This window comes from Protopterus annectens, chromosome 7.part0 (genome assembly GCF_019279795.1).
Source record: "Protopterus annectens isolate FY-2018-M chromosome 7.part0, PAN1.0, whole genome shotgun sequence".
NCBI classification, from domain to species: Eukaryota; Metazoa; Chordata; order Ceratodontiformes; family Protopteridae; genus Protopterus; species Protopterus annectens.
Window position 1 is genome coordinate 84,931,624 of NC_056739.1, and position 21,154 is coordinate 84,952,777.

Consider the following 21,154-nt stretch of genomic DNA (forward strand, 5'->3'; position numbering starts at 1 on the left):
CAGTTTGCCTGTCTCTCTCTCTCAGCACCGACGTTCCCTATTTTCTGCTCCGACATCGTTTCTGACAACGGCTTCGGAGCTGCTATTGACCTCCACCCCAGCTGTGACCTTGGCTCCGATCCCGTTCTCGGCTCCAATCATTCCCTTGTTGCCGTTTTCCAAACTGGAATCGTTAATGCTGTTCTTTAATTCACCACAGACCCAGTACACCCCGTCTGCAGATCCATTTGCCGGACAAGCCTTCAGCCCCTTTTTGGACCAGCCTGATTCCCCCTCAGGGGTATCACTAACGTGCACCAGGAGCCTTTCAGAATTGGATGTGGTGTGCCTTTTTGACCAGCTGCTGACCGCCAGGGGAATTACAAATTTTCCTAAACCCCATCCCACTTCGGGATTTGGGTCTATTACACAGACGACCCCTACATACTCTCCTCCCTTGGATCCCTCGGTTCTGAGGCTCATATTTCCAATGTCTAGTGGACCCGCTGCCTTGGTGCCAACAACGACCATGTCTGAGGCTCCAAGGCCCCTTTAGGTGTCGGTTCCATCGAAACCCACCCTTCCTCAATCTCATGCTTGGGGGTGGAACCCTCGGTTCCAGCCATGGTTCCGGTTGTGTTGCAGGTTCAGTCTTCGGGACTGAGAGCGACTCCCACCCCGGTTTTGCTTGAGGCTCCATCCCTGGGAGTGGACCGCATGGAGCGGGGTATGACTCCAGTTCCAAAATTGTCTCCTTCGGTTCCAGGCTCCCATTCCTCTTCAGGCAGGCCTGCTTTCCAGGTGATGGAGAGGGTGCTCACTTTGAGCAATCCTCCTACATTGGACATCCCACCAATTCTCTCTGAGCCGCAGCTGTCAAAGGCCACCCCCCCAGGACTCTGCGAGTGCAAGGCCCAGGAAACCCCTGTTAAGAGTATTTCCCTTTCTGAGTCTTCTTCAGATGCTCCCACCTAAGAACCCCCTGGGAAATGGGCGTGTAAGAGGAAACACATGGACTCCCCAGAGGCCTCCTATAAACCATCCACCAGAAAACTTTACAGGGACAAATGGAAAAGATTCTCTATCTGGTCACATAATCAGAAGCTAGATCCGTTCTCAGCTCCTGTAGCTACTACTCTTCATTACCTTGCTGAGTTGTTCGACAATGGTGCATCAGCTTCCACCATTCGAGTCCATTTAGCAGCAATTTCCAACTTCCATAATGGATCAGATGGAGTCCCATTTATTTCCACTCGACTTTGCAAGACCTTCCTCATGGGAATTTTCCACAGCAGACCTCCCATTAGGCAACCGGTGGAGGCATGGAATCTCTTCCAGGTTCTTCAGTCTCTCTTCTCTCTCTACCCCCTTTTGCACCTGCTGCGACATGTGATTTAAAATTCCTGTCATGGAAATCCTTATTTCTGGTGGCCATCACTTCAGCCAGATGAATATCGGAGTTGCAAGCCTTATGTATCAAGAGCCCTTATCTGATCTTCCATAAGGACAGAGAATCACTTTATACTAACCCATCATTTCTTCCCAGGGTAGTTTCCGACTTTTCTATTAACCAGTCCATTGAGCTCCCTGTATTTTTTCCAAATTATTCAAACAAGGGAGAATACTGCCTACATTCATTGGATGTTCATAGACAATTACATTTCTACCTAGACAGAACTAAGTCCTTTCACAAGTCAGACCAACTTTTCATTTCCCTTTCTGGCCCTAGAATGGGATGTGCAGTATCTAAAGTTATTTTGTCAAAATGGCTCAGGGATTGCATTAGCTTCTCATACTCGCTTACGAATTAATCTAAGCCTGGTCAGATCATGGCTCACTCAACTAGGGCTATTGCAGCATCGGTTGCCTTCCACTCTAGGGCCTCCATGGATGACATCTATGCAGCAGCCATTTGGGCTAAACCCCATACCTTCATCAAGCATTACAAATTGGATCTGATCTCCAGGGGAAGAGCGGCCTTTGGCTCAATGGTTCTCAGGAATGTTCTTCCAGAAGGGCCACCCAGGTTCTCCAAGTAGCTTGGGATTCTGTCCCATCAGTGATGAATAGGAAGAAGATTAACAACTTCAGATAAAAAAATGATGTCTTACCATAATGTTCCATCTGAGTTGTTGATCTTCTTCCAGTCATCACACCCTCCCACTGACGGATCTTATGGGTCTTTGTGGTGTTTCAGGGTTTCTGCACGGAGATGGCCTCTGACTTTCTGTTTTCTTCTATATGTTGCATGCAAACTCAATCTGAGGTAACTGAGTGAAGGGCATTGTGGGTAACAGCTTATCTCGAGAGTTTTTGGTGCACACAAGTTTAAGGCTGACTCGGTTCTGAGGGCTCGGAACCAAACCCATCAGTGATGACTGGAAGAAGTTCAACAACTCAGATGGGACGTTATGGTAAGACATAACTTCTTTTTTGAGTCAGTCTTATCACTATGATATTTTAAGAAGGTGTAATACTCCAGTAATGACTCTGACACTATTTAATATTTTATTTTATCTGATGATGTCAGTTTTCATTCTATCCTCAACTGACGGGTTCAGATCCGATCCCTCGAATCTGACTTGGCTGTTACTAAAACTCATGGCAACCAAAAGCTCTCAAGCTTCTCCCTTACCCATAATGCACCAACCCTAAGTTACCTCAGATCTTGTTTGCCACTTTCAGTGAAAGACATGTTTTTTCCTTAACTCTTGAGCACTCATCAGGTAAGTTAATCAATATTTATTTTTTCCAGTCTCTCTTTTACTTTTTGAAACCTTCCTATATTTCCCTTACCTATCGTACTTGAAAGTACCTTATATCTGCTATTGTTAGTAGTTATTTTTCCTTTCTTTAACCTTTGTACTGAGCTTACTTCTTGAATATTATTGCTAGTATTTTTCTGTCGCTACCTTTAGTGTAGATTCTTTTTCTACCATTGTTGGTAGTTTTTTCCCCTTCTGCTTTTCCCAGAGGAGTCCGTCATCAAAGATACAGACTTTGATGAAGGTGAAGGGTCCCCACAATCACCTCTTGAAGATGTCTCATTTGGAGACATCCTCAAGATCCTAAAGCAGAGAAGTGGCTGGATGACCAGCAACCCTTCATCCAAGGAGTCTGTACTCCTGGAGGCTTTTGGTACTGGCCTGTCTACCTCCTGGGTTGCTCCACCCACCGACAAGCTTATTGAGTAAATTTCTCGGAGGCCATGGAAGGAACCTGACATGGTTGAACCAATACCTTGGAGACTGGACAAGATTATGGCACCACCTTTGGGCAAACAGTTTTGGGATATGGGTGTGTTCAGTGATGCCATAGTTGTGGTGGTGGCCACCAAAAAAGAACTTGTTGAAGAGAGTTCCACTGTTCATCTCCCTAACAAGAAGCCCAGGGCGATGGACAGATTTGGGAAGCGTGTCTATGCTTCAGCAACCTTCACCTTAAGGCTGCTCAGGATCCATCTCTACAGAGGTCCATTCATCCATGACTTCTCATTTGACTACCCTGCAATCTATTTTGAATTCATCCATGAGGCTCATTTTGAACGTAGCTAAAGGAACCTCAAGGGGAGCGGGTTCAGGAATTTCCATTAGGAGACATGCCTGGATGCACTTATGTGAATTTGCACACCACTTCAAGTCATCGTTTGTCAATCCTCCTTTTGACGGAACTTCTTTCTTTGGCCCCAAAGTAAAAGACACATTATCCAGGTGTGAGAAAGATGGAAAGATCCTATCTGCCATGGGAGTATGTTTTTCGACCCCTTAAAGATCCTTTTATAGGAAACAATGAGGTGATCAGAAGATGTGGTTCAAGAAATCCTAGGGTCTTTTCCAGAACACATGGAGGTAGTTCCCCCAGGTTCAGAGGAGGAAACTCCAATGGTCAATGCCGCCCCCATAGCAGAGGTGGCCTACAAAACCAGGGGTCTAGAGATTCTTTTTTTGATAGACCTTACCAGCGCTCCTGAAAAGAGGCCTGATTGTCCACCTTTGGAGGCAATCAGGGGTCAATTATCCCTGCACCAGCGAGCCTGGCTAGACATAACAAAAGATACTTGGGTGCAGAGGATTATTTCCAGAGGTTATATAATACCCTTTTCCCTTCCACCTCCAATCTCAAGAAAAATCTGTGATGTTCCACCCAGTTGGAGGGAACAAGCAGCAATTTAAATACAAAAGCTGCTAGCAAAAAGAGTCATCCAAGAGTTCCTGCCAGACCAGATAGAATCTGGAACTTACTCAAGGTTATTTTTAGTGGCAAAGAAAACACGAGACTGGAGACCAGTTTTGGATCTCAGCAACTTAAACAAGTCAGTTCAATTCACCAAGCTTTGGATGGTCATAATTCAGTTCATTCTACCTTTTCTGGGCAAGGATGACTGGATGCGCTCGATAGACCTTTAGGATGCATACTATCACATAAAGATGAACAGACAATCCAGAAGGTACTTATGCTTTCAGATGGGAGCCAGTCATTACCACTTCAGAGTTTTGCCCTTTGGCCTCACCACAGCCCCCAGGGTGTTCACCAAATGTATGGCAGTAGTAGCAGCTCACTTGAGACTGCAAGGATTCTGGGTGTTTCCATATCTACATGACTAGTTCATTACCCCCCTGACCAGGCATCAATTAATATGGGCAAGAGATCAGGTTTTCCAGACGTGCTCTCATCTGGGGATAACCATAAACTACAAGTCTCAACTGGAACCAAGTCAGGATTTGGAATTCCTAGGAACACTGTTCAACACAAAGTCAGTGATTGAACCCATGAGGGAGGCAATGATGCTAACTGTGAAATCAAAGGTCAGAAAAATAATCTGCAGCACCAAGATTCCAGCCTGCTTAGTCCTTCAAGCTCTAGGATCAATATTAGCTGCAATAACACTAGTACCTTTTGCCAGATTTTACATGAGGACTCTACAGTGGATGCTAGCAATGCAATGGTTGACACTTTACCAACTCATGTCAACTCTGATATGAATCACTCACATATGCAATTGAGAGCTCTCAGGTGGTGGATTCAATCAGATCAGGTTCTACAAGGCTGTCCATTCATTTCCCCTCAGCCCAAGGCCACAGTGACCACGGACGCTTCCCAGTTGGGGTGGTGGGGCACTTTCTGGGGAAAACAGTCCAAGGCACTTGGTCCCCTGAAGAGGTCAACTTGCATATCAATGCCCTAGAGATGAGAGCAGTGCTTTTAGCATTGCAGTCCCTTCAGGATGCTCTCCCTTTGGGGACAATTGCAGTTTAAATGGACGATATGCCAATAGTTTGGTAAAACAACAAACAAGGAGGGACCAGAACTCTTACCCCTTGTGTCGAGAAGTGCTCAGAGTGTGGCAATGGGCGATCTCATCCAACCACTTTCTCATAGCAATGCACATTCTGGGGAAGTCCATTGTGAGAGCGGACAAGCTGAGCAGGTGCATTCTTCTACCTCACAAGTGGTCTCTCAACAAGAATGTGACGGAAATGATTTTCAATCAGTGGGGCCAGCCTTGCTGCAATCTTTTTCCTTCTCCTCTAAACAAAAATACAGCAGCTACTTTACCCTAATCCCCCCACAGTGGAATTACCGATGGATGCTCTACTTCACAATTGGCCCTCCAGTCTAATTTATGCCTACCCACCAGTCCTGCTAATTCTGAAATTGCTAAAGAAAGCTGCTATGTTGAACAGCAAAGTCATCCTCATTGCCCCCTCCTGGCCTTGACAGATTTGGTTCCCTTTTCTTTGTCCACACTTACTTCACCAACCTTGGATTCTGGATCCAATTCCAGACCTCCTGTCTCACCTAACAGACATGATCCATCCAGACATGTCGAACCTCAGGCTGACAGCCTGGCTTCTCCAATTCCCTTAATAGCCAGACAACTTATGCTGTCTTCCCCTATCAGGCATATACTTTTATCTTCATGTAAACCTTCAACACATAAACTCTATTCCAGTAAATGGAAAAGATTTGTGTATTGGGCACATCAAAATCATGCTTAACCGTTTTCAGGTCCTATACATAACATGCTTGAGTTTTTGGCCCTACTTTTTAAAGAAGGTGCTAGTTCATCAACCGTTAAAGTTCATTTAGCAGCAATATCAAACTTTCACATTGAATTTGAAGGGTCCGCAGTAGCCTCTCATAAGCTGCGCAGAGCTTTCTTGCAAGGCACTCTACTTTTGAGACGTCCCTCTAAAGACCCTGCTCCCCAATGGGACCTCAAGTCTGGCACTACAGACACTTATACATTTTTCCTTTGAACTAACAGTTAAGTGTGACCTTAAATATCTTACTTGGAAAATGTTTTTCTAGTAGCAATTTCATCTGCTAGACGAATTTCAAAAATTTCAGCATTGTTTTCAAAACTTCCATACTTGATTTTTCACAAAAGACTTACATTATAAGCCAATGCATCTTTTCTTCCCAATGTGGTGTCAGAATCCAATATCAATCAGTTCATTAATTTGTCAGTTTTCTTCCCCAAATTTACTAACAAAGGTGAATATGGTACATTTACTGGACATTCACAGATGATTATGTCTTTATCTGCATAAAACAAAAGATATAAGAAAGACAAATGCATCTTTTCTTCCCAAGGTGGTGTCAGAATCCAGTATCAATCAGTTCATTAATTTGTCAGTTTTCTTCCCCAAATTTACTAACAAAGGTGAATATGTTACATTTACTGGACATTCACAGATGATTATATCTTTATCTGCATAAAACAAAAGATTTAAGAAAGACAAATGAGTTCCTTTGCTAACTTGAAATTGGGAAAACCAATTGCCAAAGTAACTTCAGCCAGATGGCTAACTGGTTGCCACAAGCTTTAGGGATCGGATCCGAACCCATCAGTTGAGGAAGAATGAAAATGGACAACACAGATGGAATGTTATGGTAAGTACATAACTTCCTTTTTTTGATTATTTGTACAGTTCAAATAATCAGTTGATTTATATGATGCAATATTCTGTTTAGTAAGAGCTCTGATACTAGGATGCTCAAGGACATTATTTTTAGACTGTCTAATCATGTGTAAAAGATTAAATATTATAGTATATATTTCTATTTTATATTAGTAGTTATTTGGGTTAGGACAAGAAGGCAAACTTTGTTAAAAAGTCATCTCTAGCAGAAGAACACTATAGCACAAATCAGAAACTTTTTAATGCTGTATGGTGTGGGTTTTGGTTTTAACACCAATTCTTTGTTTCATGATTTCAACATTTTTACATTTAAAATTTAAGGTAGTTGTTTTTTAAATATTTGTAATATCTACAGCGTATTTACAGGTGACACAGAAAGCTACCATTTAGATCAACTAGTAGAAATGTAGTATTCTTCTATCCTCAGCCAATTAAAGACAAAAAGAGGTTTTACCTAGAAGCAATCAAAGCACATTCCTTTGACTCACTGTTTTTCCCAAAGATAAATACTGAAAACCCAGTGAGCTGAAAATGCTAAAAACACACAAAAATCTTTTTTTTTTTTTTTTTGCATGGAGCACCCCCATGTAGAGTAAAATTCTTATTGATATTAAATTAACAAACTAAAACCACTTGTCCACTGATGCTATGACAACCTATAACTATGCGAAAAAAGAGAGAACTTCAAGAGAACAAGAACTGATCAGTGGCAGGAGATAACAGAACATTACTAGAAGTTTCACATTACCGTCGAGATCAAGAAAGATTTACAGACGAGTCAATCAGGTGCATATGGAGCTGGAGAATTACATCTGCCAATAAGTTCACAACTTAGATGCACTTTGACTAGCAGCATGACCACACCATCGCACCTGTCACCTGGTCTGTCACTCTTCTTTTCATTTGTATTTACTGAAGGTAATGATCAATGGTGTTGATTTAGGTAGGGACTCTGTCCCATTCGATGAGGAAAGAATGAAAAGGACAACATCAGATTTAAAATTATGTAGTGACCATAATTAGGCATCATCATTGTCCATTTTTATTCTTCCTCAACTCCCTCCCCATCCCCCTTGTAATCTTCTGGAGTGACCTGATGGTTTCTTGTTGGAACGTATAGTTCTGGGTTTGAACCCTACTCTAGAATCTATTTTCCTCTTTAACTACTAAATGTAGGCTTTATGGCAGCAAACTCGATCTGAAGTATTGGAGGTGGACTAGGGCATTATGGGTAGTGGGAGGAGCTTGAGAATTGGATGTAAAGTCTGAAGTATGCAGCTGAGTCGGATCCGAGGATTGGATCCATAACCCATTCATTGAGGAAGAATGAAAATGGACAACAGAGATGCCTAGTTATAGTGAGTACATAACTTTTAATTTTATTTGTTTTAAGTAAGCCATTTCTTTTTTCACCTTTAAATGTTGTGACTGGTGATTTTTTTGTTTTATTTTATTATTAGCTCAGTTGGCTGTACATTGGAATGGTGTACCCATGACCACTGTTTTTTTGCCTTTCAAAGAGTTAATGCTCAAGCTAATACTACCATACTAATAATATCTCGTGGCAGCATTACCACAAAGACAAAGCAGGAGATTTAGGACTAGAGATACATCATTAACCCCTGCTGGAGAATAGTGTGTGTGTGTGTGTGTGTGTGTGTGTGTGTGTGTGTGTGTGTGTGTGTGTGTGTGTGTGTGTTCATGTGCGTGTTGCTTTTTTATTTTGTTTGTTTCAGTTTCTGTTAGTAAGATTGCACTGGATACTACTGGGCTTAGTCTGAGGTGAATAAAATTCTGGGGATTCCGACAGACATTTCAGCATGGCATATGGTGGCTATTATCTAAAGCAGCATGCACATTTTCCATATACTGTTAAGGCAAAATACTCCTTGCACATTATTTGGAGTCATCATTGTGGATTGTGACGTCTGTATCATCACACATATATTTAGCAGCAACAGTGTATATCACGAAACATGTCCTCCCCGCGGTCGAGTGATGTTAAAAGACATGCAGGTAGGTGCGAGCGTGAATGGGCGTGCCTTCGTTGAAGGTTGGGCGTCGGGCTGGCAACTCAGCACCATAAAATTCTACTACCAATCATGAGCTGTGGCGAGCCCTAACCGGGAAAAGCCAAAAGTCTTTAGTGTATATCACGAAACAGTAGTGTCAGTTCATCACATATAACTTCTTAGAAGCAAGTGGAATTTAGAGTACATAGCAGATTTGCATTATTTGGTCCTCTTCATTTAATTAAAGACAAAAAGCGAGTTTTAAGTGCACATGAACTGACAATTACTATAAATTTCCTGTTAGCATTAACAAAAATTTTACAGATAAGCCAGTTAGGTCCATAAAGATCTATAGACTTATATTTGTCAGTGAGTGCACAATTCAGATACTGTTCGGCTATCATCATGACCACTCCATCTGAGCTATCAGATGGTCTCTCATATTTTCCGTTGAGGTACACTAGAAGATTGAGCCTATTTCAACTATGACACTATTAAATAAGTTCAATCATCATCATCATCTTTCGGCTTTTCCCGTTAGGGGTCGCCACAGCGGATCATCTCTTTCCATTTCTTCCTATCCTCTGCATCTTGCTCTGTCACACCAACCGCCTGCATGTCCTCTCTCACTACATCCATAAACCTTATCTTAGGCCTTCCTCTTTTCCTCTTACCTGGCAGCTCCATCCTTAGCATCTTTTTCCCAATATACCCATCATCCCTCCTCAGCACATGTCCAAACCAATGCAATCTTGTCTCTCTTGCTTTGTCTCCAAACTGTCCAACATGAGCTGACCCTCTAATATACTGATTCCTAATCCTATCCATCCTAGTCACACCGAGTGCAAATCTTAACATCTTTAACTCTGCCACATCCAGCTCTGACTCCTGCCTTTTTGTCAATGCCACTGTCTCCAACCCATAGCTGGTCTCACTACCCTCTTGTAGACCTTCCTTTTCACTCTTACTGGTACCCGTCTGTCACAAATCACTCCTGACACTCTTCTCCACCCATTCCACCCTGCTTGTACTCTCTTCTTCACCTCTCTTTCACATTCCCCATTACTCTGAACTGTTGATCCCAAGTACTTAAACTCGTCCACCTTTACCAACTCTACTCCCTGCATCCTCACTATTCCTCTACCCTCCCTCTCATTTACACACATATATTCTGTCTTAGCCCTGCTGACCTTCATTCCTCTGGTCTCTAGAGCATATCTCCACCTCTCCAGAGTCTCCTCAACCTGATTCCTACTCTCACTACAGATCACAATGTCATCTGCAAACATCATAGTCCACGGGCCTCCTGTCTGATCTCATCTGTCAACCTGTCCATCACCACTGCAAATAAGAAAGGACTCAGAGCTGATCCTTGATGTAATCCCACCTCCACCTTAAACGGATCTGTCACTCCCACTGCAGTCCTCACCACTGTCACACTACCCTCGTACATATCCTGTACCACTCCCGACTTCCTCATACAATACCACAACTCTTCTCTAGGCACTCTGTCATATGCTTTCTCCAAGTCTACAAAGACACAATGCAACTCCTTCTGACCTTCTCTGTATTTCTCCAATAACACTCTCAGAGCAAACATTGCATCTGTAGTGCTCTTGCCTGGCATGAAACCATAGTGCTGATCACTAATCATTACCTCCCTTCTTAACCTAGCTTCTACTACTCTTTCCCATAACTTTAAGCTATGAGTGATCAATTTTATCCCTCTTTAGTTACTGCAGCTCTGCCCATCACCCTTATTCTTAAAGATAGGTACCAAAACACTTTTTCTCCACTCCTCAGGCATCCTCTGACTTTCCAAAATTTCATTAAACAATCTAGTTAAAAATTCCACTGCCATTTCTCCTAAGCACCTCACTATTAAATAAGTTCAATAAATTATCAATATAACAGAATAATTAAAAACGCATAAACTGCAAAAATGCATGTATTATGGGTAATACAATTCAGTTCAAATATGAGAGAAACTTTGTTACCCTTCTTTATTTTGGGCATCAGTTTTTGGCATTTCTGATGCTTGATGTTTTGCAGTTTAGTGATCCATAGAAGATCCATACATTTCCAAAATAAAATATGCCGGTACAAAACCAAAATAATAAACTGATTGTTTCTATTAGTTTGGTTGTGGACCAGCATGCTTTATTTTGTATTCTTGGTTTTATGCAACACATTTTGTAGTATGGAAATGACTAGCCTAAATATGTTAACCATCAATCTACATAGATTTTATTTAGAAGCATTTGAACTCCATGCCAGCATCTGATGCAAGACCCTCCCTGCAGTAAGTGGGAGCCATAATTCAGGAGATGCACTAGCATACTTTTCATAATAGTGTTTCAGGATTCGTGTGTTAACAGATGAGCAGTTCTGTTACAGGTGACTAGACATAGTGCAGACATACTTAAGATAAGTGGTTGCTGATCAAAATGAAATCCTAAGTATGCAAATTTCTGAGCAGATTGTAAAGCAACTGCTAATGAAAGTAATGGAAAGATATGGAGACAAACCATTCTTTAGGAGCTTGAGGTAAGCATTTAGTTGTGGTAATCAGCATGGCTTTAGCTTCTGTGAGAGCTGATAATAAATGAATTAATTAAATCAAGAGTGAAGTTTTAAGGTGGACTTCTAGTGAGGATATTAAGCATAATGGTGCTGCAGAGTTAGAATTCCAACTGGCCATATTATTAGCATGAAATAATTCAACCATATTAAGGAATGAGAATAAAAAAATGAATTATAGAAAACTGCCAGTAACAAGACTAAATACAGAACTGTATGTAACTCTAAGATTAACTTGTTGATCGCATGAAAATGTTTTCTAACTCCGAGCTCCAGTGAACGACTACTAAGATAACTGCACCCATTCAGAATACTAAGGTGAACACTTAGAAAACACAAGCTCATTTTAAAAAAAGACACTATTGTACTGATTCAAAAGCATTTATGTTTATAAAGACTTTACCAGTTATATTTCAGAGATCAGTGCTGATTATCTGGTATGTGAGGCTGAATGTAGCAGCTACTGTAGATGTCCTTTTTTGAAGACGTGTTGTATATTGAAAAGATTTTTTTTTAATATGACAAATTGCTGGGAAACAACCTCTTTCAAAACTTTAAGTCAGTAAAAAAGAGACATGGGGTGGTATAAAACAGTAACAGTGGGTCCTTTGTTTAGGACAGGTAAAGCACATGCATATATTTGAGATCTTGGGTTTTAATCAGATGTTTCTTGTTTAAAAAAAACTTACAGTGTGAGGTTGTACATCAAGAACTTTGAAGTTTTGTTGTTTATGGCGGTAACAGTGAGATGGTTAACAATCAGAGAGGCCTTTTTTCACTGTATGTTTTGTGATTTTTACATCCAAGGTTGAATAAAGAAAACATTATTATAATTATACTCATTTGTTAACCAGGAAGGCCCACAAGTCCCTTTTCAGGGGCGACCTGGGAGCAACGCATGGTTAAGTGACTTGCTGAGGTTCACACAGTAGGTATATTAGGCTGACAGAATCAAACCTTGTAAAACAAGAACTACAGTTCACAGCCTTAACCCTCTGTTCCATCTGCTACTACTTCTATTTAGCTTGATTATCTCTTACCCATAGTGCAGGCACACAGACTAGGTCTAGGAAATTAAAACATCACTGGCCTACACTGTGGCGTGAGGGATGAAACCCTGACTGTGACCCAGATGAAGGCTCGATTAGCTGCATGAGTGCTAGAGGTAATGAGCCAAGGACGAAAGCAATGATCAGATGTTGCCTCCTTGCAAAGCCAAGAGAAAAGAGGCCACTCTAGCTCACCACTTGAGTGACCCCTAAAGGGAGCACTGGATGTTGCAACCATATAGATTGAGCCTGTTGAGCACAAGCTGCCCAGTGATGTGTCACAATAGATGGGGAAGGCTTATGTGGATGCACATATTTCCCATAAAAGTCAGGATGTAGTGCATCTCAGGAGTGTTGATAAGTGAATTAAGAGGTCCAGAGGATAGGAGGGGAATCTGTTGGGTCCATCAGTTTGGCTGGCTCCTTACCATGCAGTCTTTACCTTTAAAGGGTACGAGTGAGCTGTTAGATCTGTATGCTAGTGAATAAATGTCACAAGGCTGCCACCTAGGATGGAAGGCTCCTGGCTCCCATCCTGAGAAAGAAATGAATAGGTTAGTTTGGTAAAGGATGGGCTGCCACTAGGCAAGACCCAGACAATGGAAGAAAAATTACAGTGGAGAATAACAGGTCCTGATGGTCATGTAAGCATCTTTATTTGGCTGATAGTCAATGTGACCCAAATGAGGTGGAGGGAGTAAAAGATGTTGGTCTGAGATTGCTGTCTGGTTAATAGACTTCAAACTCAGGATTTCAAGATGACGTTTGTTAGAGGTTCAGAACCTTAACCCTCTGACTAAACTTGGGGGGGGGGGTTCTGGAGCCAGGACAAGAACTCAGGTCCTTTATGCCAGAAGAACATTGGTGAATACTTCCTATCATCACTCTAGTTGATTACTGAAAAGGTTCTTATATCTTGTAATGTTATGCACTGTAAGGAAATTGTATGTGTTAGAGTGACTACCTTCCTCAAATCACGGCTGAAATCGGTCTGTGGACGACTCCACCAATATGGTTATCGAACAAACAAACAATCAAACAAATTAATACATTAAAAAAGTTATAAACTGCTCTTGTCTGAGTGACACTAACTCCTGCATTTGAGGGTTGTACTTATAACTGTAGACATTTTTGTATTCACAGAGGTCTCCAGCACAACAGAATCCGTGAAATCAGAGCAGACACCTTTTACCAGCTAACAGCACTACGGTCTCTGTAAGTATGTAAATAATTGTTGCATATCAGTTCCACATGCTATATATATATATATCTCTGAATGTCACCTTGTATCACCTACAGATTATCTGTAAAATGTCTTGTTATTTTCAGCCTTTTCCTAGTATACTGTCCTCTTAAACTGTCCTCTAAGGTCTGTACCTCATAGACACAGGGTACAGAGTTTGATTCTGACCTTGGGTTATTGGCTAGGCTTAAAAATAGCCCTTCAGAACTGTTAGCCTAGTATTCAATATGAACATATGAAAGACAAATCAGCACTAGCAGCTCAAAAAAATAAAATGAAAGCACCGGCATATAGTCAACTAAATCAAGTGTAATTTTTTTTTTCTTTTTCTGCCTGTTGTTTGCCAATTGTAGGTTTTACTGTAGCCTGAGCAGCGTATTTGTTCCTCAGGGGTGACAGTCAGTTGTGGGAGGCCATTGCCCAGGCAATCTTAAAGAGTTTTCTTTGCCCTACATGCCTCCCTAAGGAAGCCTTGCATGTGCAGAAGCACCACAATGCAGATCATGTTCAGATTACATGCTTCTCTGCATGCCCATTTCCTGCTACAGTGCATATATGTACTGTTCAGTAGGTGCTCATTCCTGGCTTAGTCTTGTAGTGGCTCAAGCTGCCATCTGTGTTGGTGACGGGCATTTGACACTTAACTGTACCCCACCCCCCACTCCCACCCCCCCACTGGCTTCTCCAACAACTGCATTACTTAATGGACCTAGATTATTTTGGTTGCACTCAGGACCTTTTCCTTATGTTCCACAGAGATGACCAAAGTGCAGCATATTTCAACAGAAATGAACAATTTGCATACATTATGCCAACTACGAGTTTTTGTAACCCACCATTATGCTGTGGCAGTAGAGGGAGAGAGGAAAACCTCAAACTAATTGCAGATAACTTATATTTACTCATTTCACTCACTGTTGGTTAAGTACCCCATAAAGGAGTAACATGTATACTGTTGAATGATTCTTAAGAAATTACCATTTGCTTTTCACTACAGAAAACTGCGGATCTCACTTTTATACACAAAAACGAAAAAGAAAAAACAAAACATTCACGCAACTCAAGGGAGTCACAAGACACTGTATGCATCTATATGTGACTGTATATATTCAAGTTTAACAGTAAGCCTGGATGTTATCAGGGCTGACCATGACACGATAGTTTCTGTCGCTATACAGCTGAGTCATTTCCCTGCATGCAGTAGCATTCAGTACTGTCTGTGTGCACAGCATACCAGCATCTATCTACTGCACAGAGCACATACAAAAAGAGCTGACATCATACTGCTGTCTGTGCAGTGCATGGGACTCACGCAGGAAGAGCTGACATAGTACTGCCATTTGTGCAGTGCATGGAACACATCCAGGAAGAGTTGGTATAGCACAGCCATACCTACAGTGCATGGAACACATGCAGAAAGAATTTATGTAGCACAGCCATCTGTACAAAAAAATAAATTGAAAAATTTGTAGGGACCTACAAAGATAAAAAATAACAAAATACAAACATAACCAGCACAAAGTAATGGCCTGCTTAAATCTGAAGTGCAAATAGTATATAAATTAGGTATGAAAAGATCTACTGACCAGTTTGCTGAAGGATAGATGATGTAACCATGCTGTAGTATTCTGTTGAAAAACTAAAGCAATACTCCTTTGACAATACTTACAACATGCATAATTATTTAATTTATGAATTAATTAATTTTATTTATTTTTATTTTGACTGGGATAGTCTGACTGGAAAGAAACCATTTTCAGTGGAAATTCGGGGAAGAAAGCATAAGTCATAATGAACACGAACAGGAGTCCACTATTTATATTAAATAGAAGTTAGTAAACTATAAGTATGTACTTTGTAATGAAGTAAACAACGTGATGTGATTATGAGGAGAAAGGCAAAACAAAGTTATTTCAGGTCTATTGGTACAAACTTTTGTAGCACATTCTAGGTATCAGTTTTATTGCACTTTATAATACATACCAAAATCCTGTATTGATATACTCTTGTTATATTATAATAATATTCACAATCATAAAATAAAGACATTACTAGAAAGGGGGAACATTATGAGAACTCTCTAGAGTCAAAAACAAATGAGAGGAAGTAGAGGAACAGACAAAATGGAACAAAATGTGTTATAATAGAGAAAGATAGGCAGCAAATGGGCAAAATACATGGATAGAGAAATAATAAAGGGGAGAATTTAGGGTATAGAGAAACTGGGAGGATATCTGAACAGAGAAATCAAGAAGGAGTAAAAAAAGAAAGGAACAAAACAATAGTGGAAGTGACAAAGAAAAAGGAGGTAAAAGGGAAGTAATTTTAAAGTGAAAGAAGTAAGGAGTAGACATTAAAAGTTAGAGATTAAGTAATGAAATATGGTTTAATGCAATTAGCAAAAAATTAGAAGACTGAGTGGCTGGAAGAAGATGAGTGAAGGAACAATGGGAAGTATGTAGGAATTAAGACCATAGGAAGTATAGCTAGATGATTTGTTATTGGATAGTTTACAGGGATATGTGGTGGGATCATGTTAAGTAATACCTGTGTTACAGTTGCATAACCATTTACAGAGAAGATACTACTATAGTGGCATAGAGGGGATAAAGCCCTGACTACGACCCAGCCAACCAAGGTCGATTAGCAGCTCTGGTAACTGACAGAGTGGCAGAGTAAGGATGGGCATTACCATCCTGGGGAGGGTGGTCTCAAGGGTGTTCACCACATGATCCCTAATGAAGGCCAGGAACATATGAAGACGGGAGTATAGTCATAAGAAGGATTAGAATGGGGACATTAACTGAGCCATTGTGGAGATGAAGCAATATATCAGCACATTCCTATTGCACAACCACCCTCTGGAACAAAACTAGAAAGGCACAGGGAATGGGGAAATGAGGAAGGGAATAAACAAAAAAAAAATCCACCGTCAGATGGTGTGACGACAGACCCCCAAGACATCCTTAGGAACATCATGGGCCCCACCCCATATGACTAAAAATGCTGTTAGACCTGACAATGGATGTGGGATACTGGGGTAGTATACCATACTTTGAAGCAAGAAGAACCAAATAAAAGACATTCACAGGGAATATGAGCTTTGGCCTGCATTTTGAAAATATTTATTTGCAGTTTCTTTTGGAACTCAGGAGTGAACTTTTTCCAGAGATTAAGAACACAGAATGAGAAAAGGGACTCCCCAAAACGATTCCTTAATTTGTTCATTTGAGCAGTCCACTGTGATTAAGACCTAAGGTCAAAGCTGGTATGCACCACTGCAAGATGTTTTTAATGGCAGGACATCTATTGGGTGTGTAAAGGACATGCTGTGCTGTTTGCACCTGGTTAAACACAAGGAAAACATACACTTTGTACAGCTCATATGTCTAACAGAGGGTCAGTGGTGGATTTTCTTAGAAAGGCTGGTGGTGAATTTTTTATTTTGTTACAGCTGTGCTCCAGCTTAGCAAGCTGAGTATTGTAGAGTTGCCAAGAGTGTGGCTAATGTATAACAGTGCATCTAAAAGGTCAGGAGAGGTGACCCAGTGTGTAACAGTAAAAGTTTGTGAGCAGTACTTCTAATGGGTTTGTTAAAAGGACATTAGGACTTTGACACATAATCAGGTGGCATATCAGACTTGATGAATGTCATCAATAATTACTTTCAGTAACAGTACTATTCACTGCATTAGTCTGGATGCCAAAAGTTAAGGAGATTAGAATGGCATCTGAGGTTATATTGTCAGTTTAACGGTTAGAGAAAAGCCTGGCTTTCTGTTTGAATCTTGAGGAAGATAGTCAATTTTGTACAGTGGAAAAGAAGACTTATAAGGAAAGGTTACTACATTGAGACGACAGTTGTGAACATCAGATCTGAGTCATCAGTTTACTGAATGATCTGAACATGAGGGAAACTAAGTAAATGTTATTATTACTATTATTATTAAAGATGTTTTGAAAAAGCAGAGGTCCAAGAATAGTTATGTGGGGGATACTAACATTAATAGTTTCAGCTTTTGAGAGCTCACCTTGCTAGTGGTCTGATGGACTTTGATCAGAAGAGTAATTAAGAATCAGTCTGAGGCCTCAACTTCAACAGGCATCAGAGTTACCAAATTCTTCTTTGAGACCAGTGCTGGTGCCAGCTAGAAAGGAGGCCACCTACTTTTAAAATGTTCTGCTGAGAGATGACACAGATAAAATGGGATATAATCTAAATGTTTTGATTTGCTGTTACAGGGACTGTCCTTCTCTATCTCTGAAGAGTCATGATTCCTGTGTCCCTCTCCCTGCAGCCTTGGATGACAAGAATCTGGGGAATCAGTGGGACAACAGGGGACTTAGGCTTGACAGTCATGGAGTCATGGAGGAGATGGGGTAAAAATAAATTATAAAAAGCAGCCTCTGCTGCATTACTGCCTGATCACACAGCATCATTATCATATCAGGCAATCCACAGTATTCTGTGGTTGTCACATTTAATGTGAAATATTTGTCTCGCTTACTCATAGCAAACATATTGCTTTCCCATGGAAAGCAGCTTTTGGTTTGTTACTGTCTGCCCTTGTGGGCTTTTAAGGCAAGGCATTGTCTCTCATCATCATTGATCTGATCATTACACATTTACAAAAAACAAAAACAGTAATCCATTGCTGTCAGCAGTATATACTGCTGCTATCACCCAGAGATTTAATAGTTGATATCCAGATACTCTTCGAGCATTTGGTGCTCTAATGTTCATCTCCACAACCACTCTGTTTAAATTGCTAACAACACAGAAAACTGACTGAACATTTCTGTGGGCAGTGTACTCTGCTGACAATGCCAATAGCTATAAGTATATGATGCTCTGTCTGTGCTGTAATGTAAATATAATAATATGCGAAAAGAAAGCCATCTCTACAGCTCAGAATAGTCACTTAGTAACTGATGAGAGATTACTGCTAAGCACTATTAGTTGCGTCTTACCAAATTATGTCAGTGCTTATGTCACACTGTAACAGACAATGGTTTGGCTACCTATGTCATATTATTGTGCGGCAGTGGGAAAAAGAAGCCATCATGCCAATAAGCAACATGCTACCCGACCTCCAGGTTTGGGTTGAAGGTAATTCTTTCATTAATTTAAGGTACTTAACTTTATCAGTAATAATTAAATGCTTATTGTTAAACCAATTCAAGGTTGTGGGATATTTTTATTTGAAAAATGTTCTTTTATGACTTAAAAATTAAATAGTAAATCTCTGTTATCTTGACAAACGGTTTAGAGGTTTAACAATTGCTTGCTGAGAGTAACAGCAAGATTCTGGAAACTTTGATAAGTGCGAAGACCAATGGCAGAGGCAGAAAAAAAAATAATTCAATAGGAATATAAGAACGCACTACAGTTCATTCCCATCGAAAATAGAACTCATTAAAATATTCCTCTTTCTTTAGGGTTACTACATTAAGAATATTGTTATATTTAAAAAGCACAAAAAACTGGATACAGAAACCAAGGATGGAATCTATGAACCAAGTCCAAAGAAAAATCACAAAAGAGACTCCAATACACTACCTAAAGAACTTTAATAAAGCATAAAATAACACAAAGCTTTCGAGACCAGGTCTTTCTCAGTGATACATTTCAACTATAAAATGTCAGCAGCATAAGTACTTTGGGATTTATTACCGAATATAGCTAAAGTTATGTAAAAATATTTTTACTTCTAATCTTTTTATATATAAAACATTCTAAATGCAGCCCAGAAATATTAGCACATATATATTTTCTTACACAAATATAAAAATGTGTTACTTTTATAAAAATACATATGTAATATGGAGTAATAAAGAATCACAACTGATCTAGTATCTGTTTTAATATTGGCTTAATGTTAACAGCAGCATTTAGACCAGGATAATTTCCAGCTCTAAAATAATTCATCCATTCATATTCAGCAAGCTCAGTATTTAATAATATATCACCCCATTGCTTGCTTACACAAAATTCTTTAAATAACTCTAAAACTAACATCATGCTCGGAAGTTTCTTCACTAGTATGTGTATAAAGTACATTTGTACTTATTTTCCATGTTATATCTGACAAATGTTCACATATCCAATCTTTTAACCTTCTATTAATTTTATCAGCATAAAAACAAGTGCATTTATTATGAGTAGCTAAATAAACTATATTCTCTGTATTACAAGATCCAAAACATAAAGACTGGTTTAATTATATTAGAGTATTTAAGCTGCTGGTGTTTCGTATTTGAAATGTATTGCTGAGGAAGATCTGGTCCCAAAAGCTTTGTAGTGTTTTATGCTTTATTATTTATTTATTTACTTTATTTTACATTTGTTAACCGGGAAAGTCCGAGTGGATACAGGTCCATTTTTAGTGGAGGCCCGGGCAGAAAAGCTCCAAATGTACAAAAACAAGTGTAAATACAGTGAAATTATTACAGTGAGTTATCACAAAACTGAGATTTGTTTAACAATATGTACACACAGGTACATGTTTTTCCTCACATACACACAGCAAAGGTTGGAAGCAAGTAGCTGAGAAAGAAATAGCTAAAGATTTCATCTGAAAAAGGAAAACACATACATACATGGTTATCATACATCGTGTAGTGTTAACTTTAAATCTTTCCAGTAGGTAGGTGATACACAGAATTTTAAACAGTTAAGAGAATCAGAGTTTTATTCCTGTAATGAGGTTTTCATTTATGAATTATGTTTGAGTGGGGGTTAGTCAGGGTTTGTACAGGGACAAAGCCACTGCATTTTTATGTATTTCATAAGGGATTTTTTGAATTGGGATAAGGAGGGATCAGTGGTGAGTTCAGCAGGAAGTAGGTTCCAGTTTTTACCAGCAGAGTTGGAGAATAGTGATTCACCAGCTGAATTGTTGGTTTTAACAGTTTGCACTAGCAATTTTTTGGAAGAACGAAGGGATTTTAGGTTACTGTAGGGGGGTAATAATATTTTTCAGTATGGGTGTACTGTCTGGTTGGTAGAGGATTTTGTGAACAACTATTAGTTGGTTACACTTCAGTTGATAGGGTAGTTCAAGCCAGTCTAACGATTGAAGGTTAAGGTAGTGATGGGTTCTATAAGCTGATCCTGTGGCAAATCTGGCAATGTTATTGTAGCACCTAGTTAATTTATTGAGGTTTGATTTGCTTAGGTTTACGAAGATGGGTGAGGCATAAAGAAGGGTCTATAGCAGATGTGTACAGGCAATAACAGTTCTAGCAGATGGGGTTAGGAATGGTTTAATCCTGTATAAAGGGCCTAATTTTTTATTAACTGTTTTAATAGTTTTGTTTATGTGAGCATCAAACTTGAGGTTGTTGTCGATGATCACTCCCAGT

The 21,154-nt window shown here is 40.0% G+C and overlaps 1 protein-coding gene across 1 annotated transcript in view; it reads left to right on the forward strand.

Annotated features, from left to right (window-relative positions):
* LGR6 (leucine rich repeat containing G protein-coupled receptor 6) overlaps nucleotides 1-21,154 on the forward strand; it is a 655,213-nt gene that overhangs the window by 427,893 nt on the left and 206,166 nt on the right. The window contains exon 10 of the mRNA XM_044076136.1: nucleotides 13,690-13,761. Within this exon, the coding sequence (XP_043932071.1) occupies nucleotides 13,690-13,761 (72 nt within the window). The remainder of the gene's footprint in view (nucleotides 1-13,689; nucleotides 13,762-21,154) is intronic.